Source organism: Littorina saxatilis, linkage group LG6 (assembly GCF_037325665.1).
Source record: "Littorina saxatilis isolate snail1 linkage group LG6, US_GU_Lsax_2.0, whole genome shotgun sequence".
Lineage (NCBI taxonomy): Eukaryota > Metazoa > Mollusca > Gastropoda > Littorinimorpha > Littorinidae > Littorina > Littorina saxatilis.
The window spans coordinates 38,693,295-38,714,281 of record NC_090250.1 but is presented as its reverse complement, the minus strand read 5'-3'; the positions used below and the strand labels follow the sequence as shown (position 1 = coordinate 38,714,281).

General features: G+C 40.2%; 2 protein-coding genes across 2 annotated transcripts in view; both read left to right on the top strand.

Annotated features, from left to right (window-relative positions):
* Window positions 1-20,987, top strand: part of LOC138968010 (CD109 antigen-like) — a 73,576-nt gene that overhangs the window by 16,024 nt on the left and 36,565 nt on the right. The window contains exon 11 of the mRNA XM_070340571.1: window positions 221-478. Within this exon, the coding sequence (XP_070196672.1) occupies window positions 221-478 (258 nt within the window). The remainder of the gene's footprint in view (window positions 1-220; window positions 479-20,987) is intronic.
* LOC138969175 (alpha-2-macroglobulin-like protein 1) lies at window positions 1,711-20,363 on the top strand. The gene is made up of 11 exons (XM_070341904.1): window positions 1,711-1,932; window positions 5,382-5,474; window positions 7,269-7,331; window positions 8,155-8,349; window positions 9,423-9,560; window positions 10,652-10,822; window positions 12,766-12,844; window positions 13,700-13,774; window positions 14,069-14,135; window positions 15,963-16,080; window positions 19,085-20,363. The coding sequence occupies exons 4-11, from the start codon at window positions 8,164-8,166 to the stop codon at window positions 19,109-19,111; spliced, it is 861 nt and encodes a 286-aa protein (XP_070198005.1). The 5' UTR covers window positions 1,711-1,932; window positions 5,382-5,474; window positions 7,269-7,331; window positions 8,155-8,163; the 3' UTR covers window positions 19,112-20,363.

The following is a 20,987-nucleotide window of genomic DNA, read 5'->3' as shown; positions in this document are numbered from 1 at the left end:
TTGGTCATTCTGCCATACGTGCAGGTGGCTGATTACACCTAAACACGCACACACCTGGATAGCGCCACTCTTGTTGCTGCTAGCTTTCCACTGGGAGGAAGCGACCAGCATTTCCCAGCATGGGGATACTAAAGTAAATGGAGTGAAATGAAATGGAATGTAATCAAATAATCAAGCAATCAAATAATCTATCAGTCAAAACATACATTGCATGTTTCAGCTCGACAAAACAGGAAAAGGGGTGGTTACGTTTACCAGGGCAGAACTTTACAAACTCGGCTCAGATTCTGGTTCGCACTACGGCAGCTCTTTCAGTTTTAACAGCAGTTTTTTCTACGTTGGAGTCACTGTCACAAATGACGTCACTGGCAAAAACGTTACTTCCAAGGCTTCGATCTACTTTGGATCTGGAATTTCTGGCCTTACAGTGAATGGCCTGGCGACGAATTTCAAGCCTGGACTCTCGCTGCCCAATTACGTATGTTGAACGAAGAGGCATTTTGTATGTAATTATGTGGTGGTATACGAGGGCCCTTAAAGCGTCTGTCATAGCAATTAGGGATTGGGCGCGAATAATACAATATGTACATGGTACATAAGTGCAGGCGTAAGCTTACAAGAGAAGGATATTCACAGGTGTGTGTCAGTTTCCACGCTAGTTATGCCACTGACCCCCAAAGTATTACATCCAAAAGCTCAGCGAAAAAGGGATATAGTAGCTAGTGCTCTGATCTCATTATAGCAGAACAAGACGCGTAAGGCGAAGTTACTACATTTAGTCAAGCTGTCGAATTCACAGAATGAAACTGAACGCACTGCATTTTTTCTCCAAGACCGTATAGCATCGTCAGTCCCCCGCTCGTGGACAAGGCAGTGAAATTGACAGACAGTATAGCGCGGTAGTGGTTGCGCTCAGTCCGCTAGCACCCTTTTCTGTACCTCTATTCTTTTTAACTTTCTGAGCTTGCTTTTTATCCAAACATAACATATCTATTTGTTTTTGAATCAGGAACCGACAAGGAATACAATAAAATTGTTTTTAACTCGATTTCGGAAATTTGATTTTAAACATAATTGTTATATTTTTAATTTTCAGAGTTTGTTTTTAATCCGAATATAACATATCAATATGTTTTTGGAATTAGAAAATGATGAAAAATAAGATGAAATTATTTTTGGATTGTTTTATACAAAACTATTTTGATTACAATTTTCAGATTTTAAATGATATGACCAAACTTATTAATTAATTTTAAAGCATCCAAGCTGAAATATAATACCAGAGTCCGGGCTTCGTCGAAGATTGCTTGACCAAAAATGTCAATCAATTAAGTCAACAAATGAGGGCCTCAACTTCCACTAAAAGCCGGATATGACGTCATCAAAGACATTTATCGAACAAATGGAGAGACAAAAAGTCTAGGAATATTTTACCCAAGAACTATCGTGTGAAGTTTCATGAAAATCGGTCCAGTAGTTTTCCCGGAATCGCTCTACCACACCTACACCACAACCCTCGATTCCCAGTCTATGTTAAAACATTGTGTCAAAACGAGAGAACTACCATAGTTCGAGTATGTAACATTTTAAATGTCAACATTCATAACTAAGCCTATGCTCCTGTTAATATCCATCGGCAATGATGCGAACGTTTCTTGTGGCTTTGCAAAATATGTAGCGCCTTCTCACAAAATAAGAATTCATGTACTGTTAAATTAATTTGTTTCACAGGCCGTGGTCTTCGACTACCGTTACAACTTGGGTGAGTACTATCCGAATGCCTCGATCAGGCTCAACGTATCTTACTCAGACGGGGAAGAAAAATGGCGAAACCTGGTTCAGAAAGATGTGAATACAGACAACGTTGGATATTGTTTTTATACAATCGAATCGGTGCCCGAAAACGCCACGTCTCTAAAGATACAAGGAACGGTATGTAAACGTGTCTTATAGATATAATAAAAATATCAACGTCGTTCTCGGTGAGGTTCTATTGGACATTTTTACTGACTTGAGAGCTCTTAGCCCCAACGTCTCCTCCCCCCCCCCCCCCCCCCCCAGCCAACATTTCGCAGATGGAGAATCGCCTATTGAAGACACGTCTGTGTGTGTATGTGTGTGTGTGTGTGTGTGTGTTTGTTTGTTTGTGTGTGTGGGTGTATGTGTGTGTGTGTGTGTATGTGTGTGTGTGTGTGTGTGTGTGTGTGTGTGTGTGTGTGTGTGTGTGTGTGTGTGTGTGTGTGTGTGTTGATGATAATTAGTTTTAACGTCCTCTTAGAACCATTTGGCCTATCTTGGGACAGGTAGAGTTAATATGCTTTATGTGGGGACAAGACACTGGACAAACATGCAAACAGAGAACACATATGATCGTGTTATATCCCATGACCTCCCTTCTTTGTCTCTGTTACTTCAGTATGGGTATATATGTTGTATTTTTATAGCTCAATAAATACATCATGGACTCCAAAAAATATATGATAGTGCAGATTCCGATTTGGGCAAAGGACTACTTTCCTCCCGACCTTTGACCTCGCGCCGAACAATGTGACACATTAAGTTGTATGAAGTTCTAAAATCGTATTGCACGGCTCAGAAAACCATATCAGTTGCACGCAAAAATGAATCTCAGAACTGATCTGATGTATGAGATGCAATAAGCAAAAGTTTCTTTCATTATGAAAGCAATGCAGGTCGAAAAAAACGAACATTCAACTTACAAGATAACCAGATCGGCTAGCGAACCAAAACAAAAACACGAGTACCCTTCCCTTGCATCGTTAGCAGACGACTTTTGAGAATCTGTCGGTAGTGTGTTTTGGTGTGCGCCTTCAGCTATCAAACATCGGCTGTTTCACGTGTTTTGCGAGCAAGTCTACTCTTTTGCCTGGCTCTGCAGTAAGTCCACATATTTTTCCGTAATCCAGTCATATTCCTTCAAAATGCAATCAATCGGCGGTGACAGACGTGTCGGTCGCGTTTTCCTCACCGCACCCATACCAGTTTAAGTTCATCCATGCAAACACACTCGCAAAACAGTTTATCACGTAGATACATTTCAAATAGGGAGCAAATGGTTAAATCTAAACCTACATATTTGTTCCCTAAAATTTGCTTCTCTGTCAATAAGCCTAATTACACACGTTCGAGAAAAACAACGTGGAATCGATTCTGAATCGAGTAAGCCAAATGGGTACCGCCCAAACCCGTTTCGCCGTGCCGACCTGAAACGCAAAACAAAAGAATTGTGCGCTTCAACTAAATTAATTTCTATTCGACTTCATTACTTTCTTGCAACTTATGAACCTTTACTTAAAGCTTTTAAATGGTCTGAAAGTAGTGTTACCGCGTACTTATCGATGCACTCATTCGTTTTATTTTTTCAGCGACGGTCACTTAGTTTAAGGTTGCAAAAGGGCTAAGTCTCGCTGGCAACAGTTTTACCCTGCACAGATCGCAACAGTGCCGCTAGTAGTCTACACTTTGTGTTTGATGGTAGAATGGGATATACAGATTACAACACTCGTGGTTTTTTATATGGCTTGTATTTCAGTCAAGACCCAGCGGGAATATCAATCGAGAGCCACTCGCCAGAGGCTCGTGTCTCCCGATGATATTCATCCGCTGGGTCTTGACTGAAATACAAGCCATATAAAAAACCACTCGTGTTGTAACCTATACATATATCTGGAGGTCTGTTGTTGCGATATTTCGAAATGGGGATGGAAGTAATGATTGTGTACGCAGAATGTGGTTGGACTGGAGCGGTTTTGTAGGCTTATTTGCTTTTTATGTATGTAGGATATGTTTATATGTGTGGCTGAATAAGTTATAACAAATTTTTAAAAAAATCTCAATTAATTTTTAGCCAAAGGAAAATATTGAAGCAACTTGCTAAAAAATATATCAGAATGGGGAACTTAAGTTCAGGTAGGAGGGCAGTATGTGCTTAAGCCTTGTTTGATCAATTGAGTATAGCTATGCTTTGTGTTTTAGACGCTTTAGTTGTTGGGCGTGGGAGGGGAGGGGGGGGGGGGGGTAATTGGTCGGTGGGAGAGAGGATTGAGGGGTGGGAAGAAGGAAAGGGGATGAGGTTTTCAGAACAGATGTCCTATTTCAGCCTATGTGTGTGTGTGTGTGTGTGTGTGTGTGTGTGTGTGTGTGTGTGTGTGTGTGTGTGTGTGTGTGTGTGTGTGTGTGTGTGTTAACGTGTGTGTGTATCTGTGTCTGTATCTTTCTGTGTTTGTATGTATGTATGAATGTATGTATGTATGTGTGTATGTATGTAAGTATGTATGTATGTATGTATGTATGTATGTATGTATGTATGTATGTATGTATGTGATAGTGACCGGCACGGTTGGCCTAGTGGTAAGGCGTTCGCCCCGTGATCGGGAGGTCGTGGGTTCGAACCCCGGCCGGGTCATACCTAAGACTTTAAAATTGGCAATCTAGTGGCTGCTCCGCCTGGCGTCTGATATTATGGGGTTAGTGCTACGACTGGTTGGTCCGGTGTCAGAATAATGTGACTGGGTGAGACATGAAGCCTGTGCTGCGACTTCTGTCTTGTGTGTGGCGCACGTTATATGTCAAAGCAGCACCGCCCTGATATGGCCCTTCGTGGTCGGCTGGGCGTTAAGCAAAAAAAAACCAAAAAAATGTATGTGATAGTGATATATATTGGTAGTCTAGGTACTGTCCATAACCGTGTTGATCACGCCTTATACTACCAAATGGCTTGCACGATTCCTGAGTGACAGCGCTAAGTCAGGGTCCTATCAAGCATGGCAAAGAAGATGTAAATACCTGCTGGAGTAACACTGTTTATATCCAGGAGAGGAGCAGCGGAAATAATGTGTTCTACCTAACCATCATAACCTGATCTAATTTCTTATGCATGTGTGCATGTATGTTTATGAAGACATGTATGTATGCATTTATATATTTTTGTATTTAGTTATGTATTTGTTGTAATATATGTATATGGCGTGGGTGTGTGTGTGGGGGGGGGGTGCGTGTGTATGTGCGCACATGTATGTCACTATGTGTGCATATGTGTGTGTGAGAGAGAGAGAGAAAGAGAGAAAGAGAGAGAGAGAGTGTGTGTGTGTGTGTGTGTGTGTGTGTGTGTGTGTGTGTGTGTGTGTATGTGTGTGTGTGTGTGTGCTTATTACAACATACTAGATACCTTGTTATCTTGAATACCCACGTGCCTGCAGTGTAAAGGCCACAATTTTGTCCGTTGAGACTACAGCAAAGTATTCAAGGAATACGAGGTGGAATATCTATAATTTTCAAAAGATAAATGCTGTGCCTATGTATACAATTTGTCATTTTTTTCTTGAATAAACTGTGTTGATGTATCTGTACGACTATTTCAGAGTGGAGACAAGACCGATTCCGTTGCACTGCCTCCATTCCGGTCACCGAGTAGAGCATTCCTCCAACTGGAGCTTAAAACTGCGCATGTCAAAGTAAAAATGACGTTATAGTTTTTCTGTTCGTGTGTCTGTGTGTATAGTACCTGGTAAACGAAACGCGCCACACTCGCTCACACTGTTGCGAATGAATTATTTTGTCGTTTTTTGTGCAACCAGAAAAGTATAACTCAAAAGAAAAACAGTCTTGTTAAGGATAAGATTTTATATAGTCCATGAGGGTAACCTCACAGAAATTCGGGCTGCTTTCTCCATGGGGAAAGCGAGCTGCCATACAGTATACGGCGCTACCTAGTTGAGTATTGTACTGGTTATTCTAGTTTTGCTAGTCGTGGTGTTTCACCTGTTCATAAATTGCGTAATATGGTGTAGGAGTGAATTAAGAGCTGACTGCAGCCGAAGACCTAACTTTGAAGAGTAACTAAACTTGCAAAAAGCGCATTTCTCTAAAAACTAAACTCAGCAAAAACATAATTGCGACAAATGTTGTACCGCGACAAAACATTCATTCGCGTATCATTTTTTCAAACTTTCTATGCCATTGAAGGCACTTTAATAGGCAATCTGGCACACTTTTCGGATCAAAAATGTTGTTTACTAGGGTAACGTGACCCCCGCTCCAGTAAGGGTATCTCCAACACCGATCGAACAAAAACGCAAGGTACTAATTAAAAATCGACTAAAATTAGGGATAGGCAAAAATTGGCAACTGCTTTCAGGATGTTATGCCTGAATACGACACATGCCTCAGATTAGATACGGCATAATAACAGGCATTTGTTCAGATCTTATGCTTCTTCTTCTTCTTCTGCGTTCGTGGGCTGAAACTCCCACGTACACTCGGTTTTTTTGCACGAGTGGAATTGTACGTGTATGACCGTTTTTTAGCCCGCCATTTAGGCAGCCATACGCCGTTTTCGGAGGAAGCATGCTAGGTATTTTCGTGTTTCTATAACCCACCGAACTCTGACATGGATTACAGGATCTTTTTCGTGCGCACTTGGTCTTGTGCTTGCGTGTACACACGGGGGTGTTCGGACACCGAGGAGAGTCTGCACACAAAGTTGACTCTGAGAAATAAATCTCTCGCCGAACGTGGGGACGAACTCACGCTGACAGCGGCCAACTGGATACAAATCCAGCGCGCTACCGACTGAGCTACATCCCCGCCCAGATCTTATGCAATCTTCAGTAAAAAAAAAGAATTAGAATTAGTTATAGGTTCATGGACTTTTATCAAAAGAAATCGTGTCTTCGCATGCAGACACATGATTGTTTAAAGAGCTTTTGATGTCATGTGACCCAAGTCCTCAAACCAAAGACAAGACAAACAGCCCAGTCAAGTACCTGTTATGGCATAAAACAATTTGATTAAACGTATAACGGTAATCGATTCTGTAACTGAAGTACATGTGGTAGAACTGTTTATTATTCTATTTTTACATTTAGTCAAGTTTTGACTTAATGTTTTAACATAGAGGGGGAATCGAGATGAGGGTCGTGGTATGTGTATATGCATGTATGTGTGTGTGTGTGTGTGTGTGTGTGTGTGTGTGTGTGTGTGTGTGTGTGTGTGTGTGTGTATGTGTACACCGATTCAGAGAAAACTACCGGAATTGTGTGTGTGTGTGTGTGTGTGTGTGCGTGTGTGTGTGTGTGTGTGTGTGTGTGTGTGTGTGTGTGTGTGTGTGTGTGTGTGTGTGTGTGTGTGTGTGTGTAAGTACAGGTTCGCGCGTGTGGTTGTTTTTGATGCAAGATTTTATGTGGGCAATTGTGTAAATGTTGTTGGACGATTGATTATGAGTGTGCAATCTCTCTGTTCTTCTGTAGATAAAGAGGTCAGTTGCAGTTGAGGTCCGTTCAAACACTGCATTCAGCAGCTTCACAGTGCAGGTATGAGGTACCTCAAAGGTAAAATAATGTCGCAAAACGTCGAACGTGCAATGTGCATTAAGATATCACGGTGTAGAATTATTTTGATTGAACATTAGGTTGAACTTGTCTGTCCAAAGAAGACACTTTTACTCACCATCTCAAATATGGACAGATGTTTACATAGGATAGGACCACACATACAAACACACACACATACACATGCACACATACACACACACACTCACACACACACACACACACACACACACACACATACACACATACACACACATACACACACATACATACACACCACTGCACACACACACATACATACACACACACATTCACACACACACACACATACACTCACTCATACACACTCACACACACACACACACATACACACACACACACACACACACACACACACATACACACATACACACACACACACAATGGACACGTCAAACATCATAATCATAAACTTTACTGGTTCATGACAATAAACATTATTCTATTCTATTATTCTATTCTATTCACACACACATACACACATACATACACACACACACACACACATATACACACACACACACACACAATGGACACGTCAAACATCATTATCCGGACTGTTTAAAGTTAACTATGCGGAGCTGAATTGAATTTATGAATCAATTTCAGAAAACTAATTTAGGAAATGATTCGCACAGAAAGCACTCATGCTATTGTATCCTAGACAAAAGCATGGAGATATCTGGGAGGGTGAGCTGAACCGTTTACACTAGAAAGAATTTAATAAAATATAATGCCAAACAAAACACACACTAAAATCTTTCAGGTCTACGCCATGGGGGCTCTGGTGATGACGAAAGTAGAGCGCAGATCAGTTCAGGACAAATTGCAAACATTTACTTTCACGATGACGTCAGAAATGGCCCCTGTTGCTGACGTCCTAGTATTCGTCACCACCGATACAGGGGAAATAGCTGCTGACAGATTGCCAGTGGGCGTCAATTTTCCCCAGGACAACAAGGTCTGTGTGTATGAGTGTGTGTGTGTGTGTGTGTGTGTGTGTGTGTGTGTGTGTGAGTGCGTGCGTGCGTGCGTACGTGTGTGTATATATGTGTGTGTGTGTGTGTGTGTGCGTGAGTGTGTGTGTGTGCGTGTGTGCGTGTGTGTGTGTGTGTGTGTGTGTGTGTGTGTGTGTGTGTGTGTACGTGTGACTTATGTTTATTAATGAAATGAAACACAATATTTGAATTGAATTTAGTAATGCGGTACAATAAATAGCTGCGATTTTGTGTCTCACTACATTTTGTTTTTCTTTAGACGAATAAAGGCTGTGCTGTGCGAATGTTTTAGACATCATTTTCACGAGTTTTCGTTCATAACCAGCTGGGGAACAAATAACACTGTTCCCCATGTAACAAATCGAGGTGGTGAATGGGTTTGAGCTTTCAGACGAAACGTGGATTGTCAAAGTAAAAGCCTGATCAGGCTGACTGTTGGATGTGTGGAACCATCGCGGCTTCGGATTCGTTTTTCCGAGAATTACAATTAGCAGTTAGCAGTCACTCTCAAAGACCAAATCAATGTTGATAATTATCGCGGTGACTCATTGTCAATTTTCAACTTATCTCTGTAATCACAAAATGCACAACGAAAAGTCATAAAATACTTAAAAGAAAAGGAATATACCAAACACTTACGGCACTCGCAAACATGCTGGCAGCTCTGTACATTTTTAGACTGGAAGAAAAGCGACGAAGGAGTTACCTTTGACGTCACCGACAAGCATGGGATGTTATTTCGAACTACTCTGACGCGTTTTGAAGCCCGGAATTGCATTCTAAAAATTACGTTCAGAATAGGAATCCCGTGTGTTATTCATATTGTGCGTATTTTTGCTCATCCAAAATGATGACAAAAACGATGTTTGGTGGCTTGTTGTCACACCAGCCTTGGTCGATAAAGATGAAACCGAAGACGATACGCCCCCCTCGGACCAACAAAAAAGCTTATCTGTCAACAAGCCACCAAACAGCTTGTAATATCGTCCACATTCAACAGCAAGACAACTTATTTAATACATTATATATCCTGCAGGTCACCATTAGCTTTTCCACGCCGAAAGTGACAAGGGGAAGCGCCGTTCGAGTGACTGTGGAGGCCAAACCTCGTACGAAGGTCTTTCTGATGGTGTGGAGTAAATGGAATTTCTTCGATAAATTCATCTCCTATCAGGTACAACCACCAACTCTTTATGCATGTATTTTATGTATGAATGTATCTATCCATTTAATTATTTATTTATCTATTTATTTAGGTAAATATGCGCCGAAATGGCTGCAATCTACTGGCCGTATAAAATTTCATCTCACACGGCATCACTGCAGAGCGCCTAGAACTGTACCCACGGAATATGCGCGATATAAGACTCATTGATTTATTGATATATTATTTATTTATTTAATTTATGTATTTATGTGTTTATTTTTATTTTGTATATATATATATATGTTTATTCATGTGTTTATTTATTAATTTATTTATTCATTCATGTATTTAAGTATTTATGTATTTATTTATTTATTTGTTTATTTTGTTTATTTATGCATGAATAAAAAACAAAAAGGTTATTTCTTGGAAAGTCTACTTTTTGACGAAACAGGACATTCACAGATGTGTAAATGTCGTATTTTGTCCAAAAAAACTAACGTCCAAACAAATAACGTTTTTTGATTTTTGAGTTCGGATTTTGGAACGTTTGCAGAATATCTGTTGCTGTTTTCCAATAGATTGTTGTTGATTTTGTTAAGCTCTGATTGCAATGGCTCGTGATCTCTAACATTTCCGTTGAGTGAATATTACACAACACTTATTTTATGTCTTTGCAAGATCTAAATTTTGTATTTATAACAAATCGCAATAAAGAAGCTAGACTTGCTTTTTTGAAGACAGAGTAAAGGATAGTCAAGTCATTTTGGACTTCATTGTTGAAAAGTTCAAGCAAAATTGAATATTGGTGTTGAGGTCATTTTGACCAGTAGTCTGTTTTTGATCACTTCTCGTATGTTATAATGTTGCCACACGATTCTCAGCAGTTTTCTCCCTCGACACATGTCCGCTATCAAAATCCTACCTATAAAAAGACCATGTGCATGTGCCGCCGATCTGGACACAAAATGAGCATCAGTCGTTTTGGACTCCTGAAACCACTACACAGACACATGCCATTTACATCGATATCCGCACAAACGTCAAGGTCTCTTAATTCTTTTGCTTTCTTTGCTTTAAAACATTGTTTGCTCATAAGCCGAATGATCTCTTTTCAGTTGCCGGTGAAGTTGACAGGATCACTACCTGGTGGGAGCTACTCAGGAAGGATGTTTTTCCAGGGTTCGTGGCATTACCAAGAGCTGATAGACGTCTATAGGGGTGACTACAGTGGTGTATACTCTTACCGCAGTCCAGTTCCTGTCGCCGACTCCTTCTTGGTCGTAACGGTTAGTATAACTAGGCGAATATCTTCTTCAACAAGATAACAATACAAGAAGAGCAAACGCTCGATCGAGTCACTTTCGCAGTTCTGAATATTATATGAGGCATCAGATGGACAGGAAGAAATTGCTATTCACAACACAATGAGTCACGTTCACATAAAATTTGAGCCCGGTCACTTTTATAGTTTCCGAGAAAAGCCCAACGTTAAGTTGTGTGTTGCCGAACAGAAAAGGCTAGTTATCTCCCTTGTTTTTCTGATAACGTTCGTAAAAGGCTACAGATGTAAATACTTTGATGTAAAGAATAATCCTACAAAGTTTCAATCACATCCGATGAACTTTGTCAAAGATATAAAATGTCTAATTTTTCCTTTGACGCTGACCTGTGACCTTGAAAAAGGTCAAAGGTCAACGAAACCATCGTTAAAGTGTAGAGGTCATTGGAGGTCACGACTAAACAAAATATGAGCCCGATCGCTTTGATAGTTTCCGAGAAAAGTCCAACGTTAAGGTGGTGTCTGCCGGCCGTCCGGCCGGACAGACTAACACTGACCGATTACATAGAGTCACTTTTTCTCAAGTGACTCAAAAAGTGTACTCACCAGGAGAAAGCAACAAGAAGAAATGACATGTGTTCATTTTTACATTTAGTCAAGTTTTGACTAAATGTTTTAACGTAGGGGGGGAATCGAGACGAGGGTGTGGTGTATGTGTGTGTGTGTGTGTGTGTGTGTGTGTGTGTGTGTGTGTGTGTGTGTGTGTGTGTGTGTGTGTGTGTCTGTACGTGTGTGTGTGTAGAGCAATTCAGACTAAACTACTGGACCAATCTTTATGAAATTTTACATGACAGTTCCTAGGAATGATATCCCCGGACGTTTTTTCTTTTTTTCGATAAATGTCTTTGATGACGTCATATCCGGCTTTTTGTAAAAGTTGAGGCGGCACTGTCACACCCTCATTTTTCAATCGACTTGTTTTTGTTCTTGTTTTGTGTGGGTTTTTGTGAGTCTTTTTCTTGTTTTTGTACTTCTTTATCTTTGTGTTCTTGCTCTTGTTTTTGTTCTTGAATGAGTACAATGAATAACACGCTACATAGCACGCTTTACTGTACCTCTCTTCGTTTTAACTTTCTGAGCGTGTTTGTAATCCAAACATATCATATCTATATGTTTTTGGAATCAGGAACCGACAAGGAATAAGATGAAATAGTTTTTAAAACGATTTCGGAAATTTAATCTTGATCATAATTTTTATATTTTTAATTTAATTTTCAGAGCTTGTTTTTAATCCAAATATAACATATTTATATGTTTTTGGAATCAGAAAATGACGAAGAATAAGATGAACGTAAATTTTGATCGTTTGATAAAAACATTATTTTTTTTCAATTTTCAGATTTTTAATGACCAAAGTCATAAATTAATTTTTAAGCCACCAAACTGAAATGCAATACCGAAGTCCGGCCTTTGTCGAAGATTGCTTGGCCAAAATTTCAATCAATTTGATTGAAAAATGAGGGTGTGACAGTGCCGCCTCAACTTTTACAAAACGCCGGATATGACGTCATCAAAGACATTTATCGAAAAAAAGAAAAAACGTCTGGGAATATCATACCCAGGAACTCTCATGTAAAATTTCACAAAGATCGGTCCAGTAGTTTACTCTGAATTGCTCTACACACACACACAGACAGACACACACACACACACACACACACACACACACACACACACACACACACACACACACACACACACACACACACACACACACATACACCACGACCCTCGTCTCGATTCCCCCCTCTACGTTAAAACATTTAGTCAAAACTTGACTAAATGTAAAAAAAAAAAATAACGGGGGCGGGGTGTGTGTGGGGAGCCGTGTCATAGCTAGCAAACATGCATTCGTGAAATTTAAGATTCTCTCCATGGTCCAATTCACAGTCGATGGAGGCGGCCCTGATCACCGATGGCGAGTTGCCGGGACGGAGTAATGCATCTCTCATTCTGGGACCACAACGGCGTGAGTATTGTATTCATACAACACTCAGAACATTTGCAAATATGAACCTGTTTTGCAAATGTGGAATTAAAATTCACTACTGACAAAAGTAACGCCACTAAGTAACTAAACAACTAACGAGCTAACGAACGAACTAACGAGTGAAAATGATAAAACTTAAAGGTACTGAACTTGTCAAATCCAGGTGCACGGAGCCCCTGGGGCGTTTAGTCATACCTCAGGCAGCTATCCGTTAAAAGAACTACCAAGTTTCATTGACTTGCACCCAAAGAGTCAAGAACTGCGATTTTTTTACGAATTAATTTCGTACTCGGACCCGGCTGGTCTTGACCTATTTTTGGATCTAAATTTAGATCAGGTAGATCACCACATCATGCACAAAAAGACACGTCACTAGCAAACTATGTCAGACGTCATCATGAGTTTGTGTAAAACAAAATGGAGGCCGGAATCACTCAGTTGAATCGAACTCCGACCAAACACCACGTAATAACTAGGTTAATTTATGCACTCGCGTGAACAAGAAACTGTCGAGCTTCACAGATGTCGTCGTTGGGTAGTTTTGGGTTTGTTTTACTACCATAGGAGGATTTTTGAACTGTAAATGCACTCAGCTGCAACAAAAACGCAAAACGAAGGCTGTGAGCTGCACTGTGCCTTTAAACAAACAAACGAACGAACGAACAAACGAACGAAAGAGCGAGCGAACGAACGAGCGAATGAACGAACGAAAGTACGGACGGACGGACGGACGGACGGACGGACGGACCGACTGACTGACTGACTGACTGATTGAGTGACTGATTAACTGATTAACTAACTAAATAACTAACCACTTTCTTTTCTGTCATGAAGCCACGAACGCCACAAGGTCTCGCTCCAAGAGACAAGCAACTCCCCCGTCAGACACAACAGGCGCTCGTGCAACAGGTACGTGCACCAGACATACCTTGCAGTCATGAAAACAAACGATGATGATGTTGATGATAATGACCACGACGACGACGACGACGACGACGATGATGATGATGATGATGATGATGATGATGATGATGATGATGATGATCCATTTCTGCTGCTTCTGTTGCTGCTTATTATGATGGACATATAATTATTATTTGTTCCGATGGTTACAGAATAAACATGCAGACAGACACATGAATGTAGATAGTGTATCGACCCTCAGTTAATGAACTTAGACGTTTAATGTGATTCCATTAACAGCTGATGATCCACAGCAGAGCGGTGCCTTCTACTCTGAGTCATGGCTGTGGGAAACTGTCTCAATAGGGTAAAACACAATGGGTGTATCTATCTATCTTTATATCTATCTATCTATCTATCTATCTATCTATCTATCTATCTATCTGTCTGTCTGTCTGTCTGTCTGTCTATCTATACATCTGTATGTCTGTCTGTATGTCTGTCTATCTAACTATCTAACTATCTTGCGTACTTACCGTCAGTCTCAATCGCAATTTTTTAAGCTGTAAATCAAATACATGTAACACCATTATTTTGACTGTACCACATTTCTGGATTTGAAAGTATTTATATTTCCGAGCTAGGTGACAGGCCAGGGGACTAAAAATACACCTCTCGTTAAAGGCACAGTGCGCCTCCCGTAAACCATCACAGATACTGTCAGGCTTTTAATAATAATAATAATAAGAAGAACATTTATATAGCGCTAAATCAAAAACTTTCGTTAAAAAGGCTTGCTCTAAGCGCTTGACATCTAAACTAAAACGTCATTCACACTCTTTACAATGATGTACAAGAACTTCATGTCACACTCTTTCATTCAGTATAGCACCATTCACACAGTTGTTATTCTGTACAAGACAATAAGTTAGTCTAACATTTAGAATGTTCATAAGATGAAAACAAGAGAAAACCAGACTGATTAAAACAACTGCTTAGTGCTAACAAAGCATGAATCTTAATGATAACGTAATACATGTTTAACTGTTAAGACCATAAAAAAACAAACAAACCTATATGCTAAAATAACTTCGAACTTTTAAGAACTTCTTATAAGATACACAGCACAGCTAGATAAACACCAGAATGATAAAACAAAAGACAACTCGTTAAAACTATTAAATGCATCAATGTCTAAAACACGAAAGACTCAAATATAAGATACACAATTCTCTAAAATTGTTTATTAAAACTGAAACCGACCTGCTCAAAGTAAACCATACCCACCCCCTCCCTACCCACCCCCAACCCTCCTCCTACACTAAATACTAATTATTTCTACTCTAAACTTCCCAACTACACGTTATCCATAAACTATGCACAGGAACATGTGTGTCAGCATTATGTGGCACCGACATGACTTGTGCACTTTTACAAACAGTACAAGCACCCTTCCACTTGAACGCTCACCAAACGGGAGCATCCCAGGTGCCCTTCGTAAAGAGCGAGCAATTTTCAAAAAAATATTTTGCGGATTGTCTCAGAGACAATTGGACCGTGGTGCGTTTTGGCGCTAGACCTAATTTTTAAAATCTAAATCATACATTGACAGCTTGTTACACAAACATTCTTAAATAATTTTTCTTTTTTTCATCAAGACAAGACTATTACAATTCAAAGTTTTGAAAGTTTGAAAAAAGAAACGCCCGGAAGCAGGGTCACGCAAGGTCGTGGTTCTCGTAGCAGACGACGGTTTATGCCTATCGCCAGTTCCTCTGAACAGTCAACAGCCATCGCGAGAGTTCTTGTGAACCACAGCCGTTTGTTTCATGCATATTTAGAGGTACACAATAACGTGCTATTGCAGATAAGCTCACAGTGGGTCGCATTCAAATTACTAACTAACGACTGCATTGTGAAAAAGGGAAACTGGATCACACGGGTTCACGATGGCTCAGGGGTAAGATAAACCAAGCAAAAATAAATTCTTTGAAAATTGCTCGCTCTGTACGGAGGGCACCTAGGATGTTCTCAATTGGTGAGTGTTTAAATGAAAGGGTGTTTTTTTACTGTGTGTAAAAGCCTGACAGCATCTGTGAGGGTTTACGGGAGGCTTACTGTGCCGTTAAAGGAAAGTTCAAATGAAAAGATGGAAAAAAACACGTTTTGTTTGAAACAGTAAATAATATTGCAGAAAGAAGGGCAGAAAGGTTCTGAGACTGAATGCCCCGGACAAGATTGACCAGTGGATAGCCTATGCCGTGGCCGTCCACCCCAAGTTTGGTCTATCGTGGCCGGAAACTACAGTGGAGGTCAGTAACTATTCACATTGCGTGGATCACAAACAAATGTTCAGTACCAGAAACCAGCTATCTCTGTTTGTGTGCGCATCTCGACTATCCTTATGCCATATTTGTGTGTATAGGTGGGTCATTTGACTTTGCAATATATTTATTGTGATTCTGTTTGAGGGTTAGATAATTGCATGCTATAACAATAACAATAACAATAACAGCACTTTATTGTCCATTACAATATTACATAAACATGGAAATTTTCTTCGGCACACCCTGCCTGCCTGTAAACGATTATAACAACAATTGTATGGGGCAACACACATAAAACATAAAACATAGGTTCACGAATGTAATAACAAGCACGCCTATCATATTTCATATAACACTGACCTGAAGTGCTGTCCGTGTCATCTTTAAATTCAATAAATGTACAGATAAAATCCAAATAAGGTCGAACGTCTTTAAGACTCTCACAATCAAATGCAATATTGCACTATGTAAATTTACCCTCTCATATCACAGGAGTTGGGTTTCACAGCATAGCAATCACATTACGAATATCACAGATTAGGATTTGTAAACTGCAAAGAACCCTCACTCTATGCCTTTGTTGTTGTTGTAATTGCTATATATGTTAATCATATTCCTAATCCCCATGCACCTAGAGGGCCCGCTGTGATGAGATGAAACAAACAACCTTGAGTAGTAGAGGGTGTATTTTTATCGTCTTAGACGGCGAGTGTAACACCCGCTCGTTCTAACCTCAACGTGTCCCGGGGAACGAACTGGTATCACTAAACAGGATGTTACGTCGGCCTTTTGAGACGTGAACAATTGACGTCATGCTTGTCTCGTTTTTACACCCCCGGTATAGGGGTGTGTATAGGATTCGGTCCATGTGTTTGTTTGTTTGTGTTCGCATATAGATCTCTAGAATGAACGGACCGATCGTCACCAAACTTGGTGAACAGGTTCTATACATTCCTGAGACGGTCCTTACAAAAATTGGGACCAGTGTTATGGAGTGGTATAGCCCTTATTGCGCCAGATGTTATGGTCCTTTATTGGCCGGTTTCTAGACAATCATAAATGCCTCTACACCACTCTATAAATTTAGTATTTGTTTACAGGCTTGAATGTAATCTGAATAGTTGTCCGCTACAGTAGCTTACAAGGCACAAGCGCACACGCACTCACACACGCAAAAACCTGGTGTTAAATGGATCTTGACACTGCCAAGACTAATTATTATTAGTTTACAAAGCTTTTTACATCACAAAATCATTTCCGGGCTTCGACCAGTACTCTAGGTCGACAACACCGCAAGAAACTCTACAGTCCAAGACGCAGACACCTTTTGGCTCAAACAAAGCAGCTTAACAGGTAAGACGAATAGGTATTCTACTGTACGTTACCCTACTGCCATCTTTCGGCTTTCAAGATGTTGGTATGGCTGTAAGTCCTTCAGACGACTGACAAGGGTGCACCAGTCCTCACGACACCGCAACCATTGCTTGACGTAGTCCTTGATCCTTCCAGTTCGTCTCGGCGGCTAACTGTAGAACCCTGCCAGCTCTCCATGCCATGGTCATGTACACCAAGCCGCAGTTGACTGGTTCAGTTCAGCCTCCGGCGATGAAACCCTCCAGTTGGAACACTGTAAAGTTTATAGTCCATAAATCAACTTGTCTTTAGTTTCTTTCACTCGCACAATAAAAATACTCACTCGTCCAACATATTAAGCTGCATGAGCCAATATAATTATTTACACGTTAATTCCTGTTTTCTAAAGCCAAGAAAACGTTACGTAAAACCCTCACATGTTTAAGCAGTGTAGCACAATAGCTTAGGCCTACACAATAACGTTAAACACAGAACCAGTCACTCTTCACATACGACAACATGACATGAAAATATAACCGGTTTCAAACATACCTCAAAAGAGTGTAAAGCCAACATTTAGTACAGTCGCCGGCCTGGCATGAATATGAAAATGGAAGATATCATGTAAGCTGATAGGGAAAGTTCGTCAGTCTTCATCCTTCTTCAGTCAGATACCTAAAACAGGAGCCCGTCTGCTAAAGTGTTACGAAAAACATGAGTCGAGCTTGGCTCCTTGACGGCGACTGATTTTACAAAGTCGTTCTTGCTATGACATTGCCAGTGAGCTGTCGCCTGCATTACTTGCACGTGAAAAACCTTGTCAGTTACACAAAGGTTCAACTGCGGTCAACGCGACGGTATGCAGCCTATAGCCCTTTCCAATGTCTGACCATCGCTATAGTCTATTCTATTTATAACAATACACACTACCAAAAATACGAGTAAACCGCTTCGTAACAACCAGTCAAACACGGTTAGGGAGTTATTGGTGGATTAAAATTATACAAGGACTTATAGAGGGACATCTTCATGGTCAAAGGGAAATAACCATTCTCACTCAGTCACTGCCACCAACTGAGAAGGTTATTTCCCTTTGACGGGGGTGTTTTTCCTACCTCGGAGGAATTTCTTGTTGTACTGAGTATTTGGCCGTTCTTCTCGCAACCTCCATTAATGTTGGTGTAAAACGCGTCCTTCTCTTTCCCCTGTAACAGTTATACTTTAATGAAGAATGTGCGTTAGAAGTTCGCCGTGGGTTGTCTTTGATGAAGGTGGGTTTGTTTTCCTCTTCAATACTGGTTCACTAATTGTGTTTTTAAATTGTTTTTCCTTCAACCGTCGCCCATTTGTTAGTTTTTGCATGTTGGTTTGTTAGTAGTATGTTTTTGACTTTGTTGTTGTTGTTGTATTGTTGAGAAAATTAATATACCCCACAAAAACGTTCTGTATACGTATATTTAAATGTTATTACAAAGATAAAGAAGTACAAGAAAAAGAAAAAGACTAAAAAGAACCACCCAAAACAATATTATTTAATATTTAAATATATTTAAATATATATATATACATATATTTAAATGTTCCACTAACTATCTTTTCTGTCTTTCTTTTTCATTCTTCCACTATTCGTCCACAGCTGCAAACCGTTGACAGTGAGGAGTAGAACACCGGTTGCTGAAGCAGGACCATGCATGGCTCTTTCAAGCGGACAGAAATAAAACTTTTCCGGAACTCGCACTTCCCAGCTTAACACGGACATGTTTATGTGGAACTTGTATAATATTGCTGATTCATAGTATTTAGGCTTACCAGCGCCAAAAGTCAAAATCATTAAGAACACAATGATATCGATGAAAACAGTCAAGATTGTCAGTGTAAATTTGCATGCTGCCAGAATTTAGCCAATAGACTGCTAATTAAAAGGTATATACAGTTCCTGCAGTCATAACTGTAGATTATAATATCTGTTTCTAAAACAATAATGATTGATACATTTGCCACTAATTGTCTACAGCAAGAAATGTAAACCAAACAATTACAGGTTAAAAAGGCTATGATATTTTACTTCAGCAACGCTATTTGGTTAATTCAGCGATGATGAGTACGATATATTGCAAAGCGCCAACCCACACGGCAAACAAAACTAGACGCATACTATAACACTGACAGACTGAATTACAAAAAAGTCATATATAGAACTAGGTAAAGTCCGTGGTATGTGCTTTGCAGAATTTATAATGAGCTACTATTATTGAGTTCTTCGTAGTAATCACGTTAAGTGCTGATATGACAGCTCGTAAGTGGATATGAATCGCATTTTGAATGAATGTGAGGATCAAACAACAAGAAAAGCAGCGTGTTGGAACGTTTGTTAGTGACAAAACAATACGTTACATTCACAAATATATCGACCCAACGGTATTTCAAGTGCACAGACAAACAAGTAACAAGAACTTAGCTTGATCGAATGTATTAGCCGCTTGTTGGGAAAGTCCCGGCGAATAAAAACAAAAGTTTTTAAATGTGAGTATACCTACCTTCTTGTGTAAGCCATACTGTAACACCAACACAGCTGCGTCAATGCTTTGCAGTGGATTCGTCTACTTAGACACATACATACACATCAACAGCCTGGCTGCATTCTGTGCAAAGTGAAAATGTTTGCTGTCTTGATTTCGTCGTTGGCACCTGTAAATTCCCACTCAACATTAGAAGCAGCCAGGTAGATGGGCGGTATATGTCCATGATTGTGAACTGATAATTTTAACTCATAAGTCTGGACAGGTCTTTTGTGGCTTGTACATTGTATCCTTAATGATGGAGGTGCATTTTTGATTATAGTCAGCAGATCTTTTTGTCTTTGGAAGTTAGGATTGATTGCAAACATGCATGCGTCAAATAAAGCCTGCATTGGATGAAGAGTGTTGCGATGTCATTTTCTTTTCCCCCCGTAGCCTATCAATGAGGAATAGTGTCAATGAAACAGTTGGTCAGTTCGTGAGTATGTGCGAGCGTGCGTGTGTGTGTGCGTGCATGCATGCTTGCGTGCGTGCTTCCGTGTGTGCGTTTTGAATTGAATGTGTTGGGATCGCCCATTCTCGATGTGTCACCAGAATCAAACAGCAGTTATGCGAAGACAGCTCGTGCATTATGTGTTCTTGTTGCTAGAAAGCATGATGGTCGGGTTAACTTGAAAGTTCTTTCTGTGATAACAATCATGTCAGCCATATCACAGAATTTTCCAGGCTTTTGCGCCAAAAAGTACTGTATCCTTACAGACAGAGAATTCAGAACTTTATTACAGAAGCCTACATGTTTTAGGCTCAGCCTCATCTTCCAATCTGTTCTTTTGACATGTACGGAGAATAATTGTAAACAGAGCCAGAGAGAGTGAGATCGAGAGAGAGAGAGAGAGAGAGAGAGAGAGAGAGAGAGAGAGAGAGAGAGAGAGAGAAACAGACAGACATACAGACAGGTAAGTAGGACAGGCAAGTAAGACATGATACAGGATAGATAGAGAGACAGAGAGCGAGATGCAG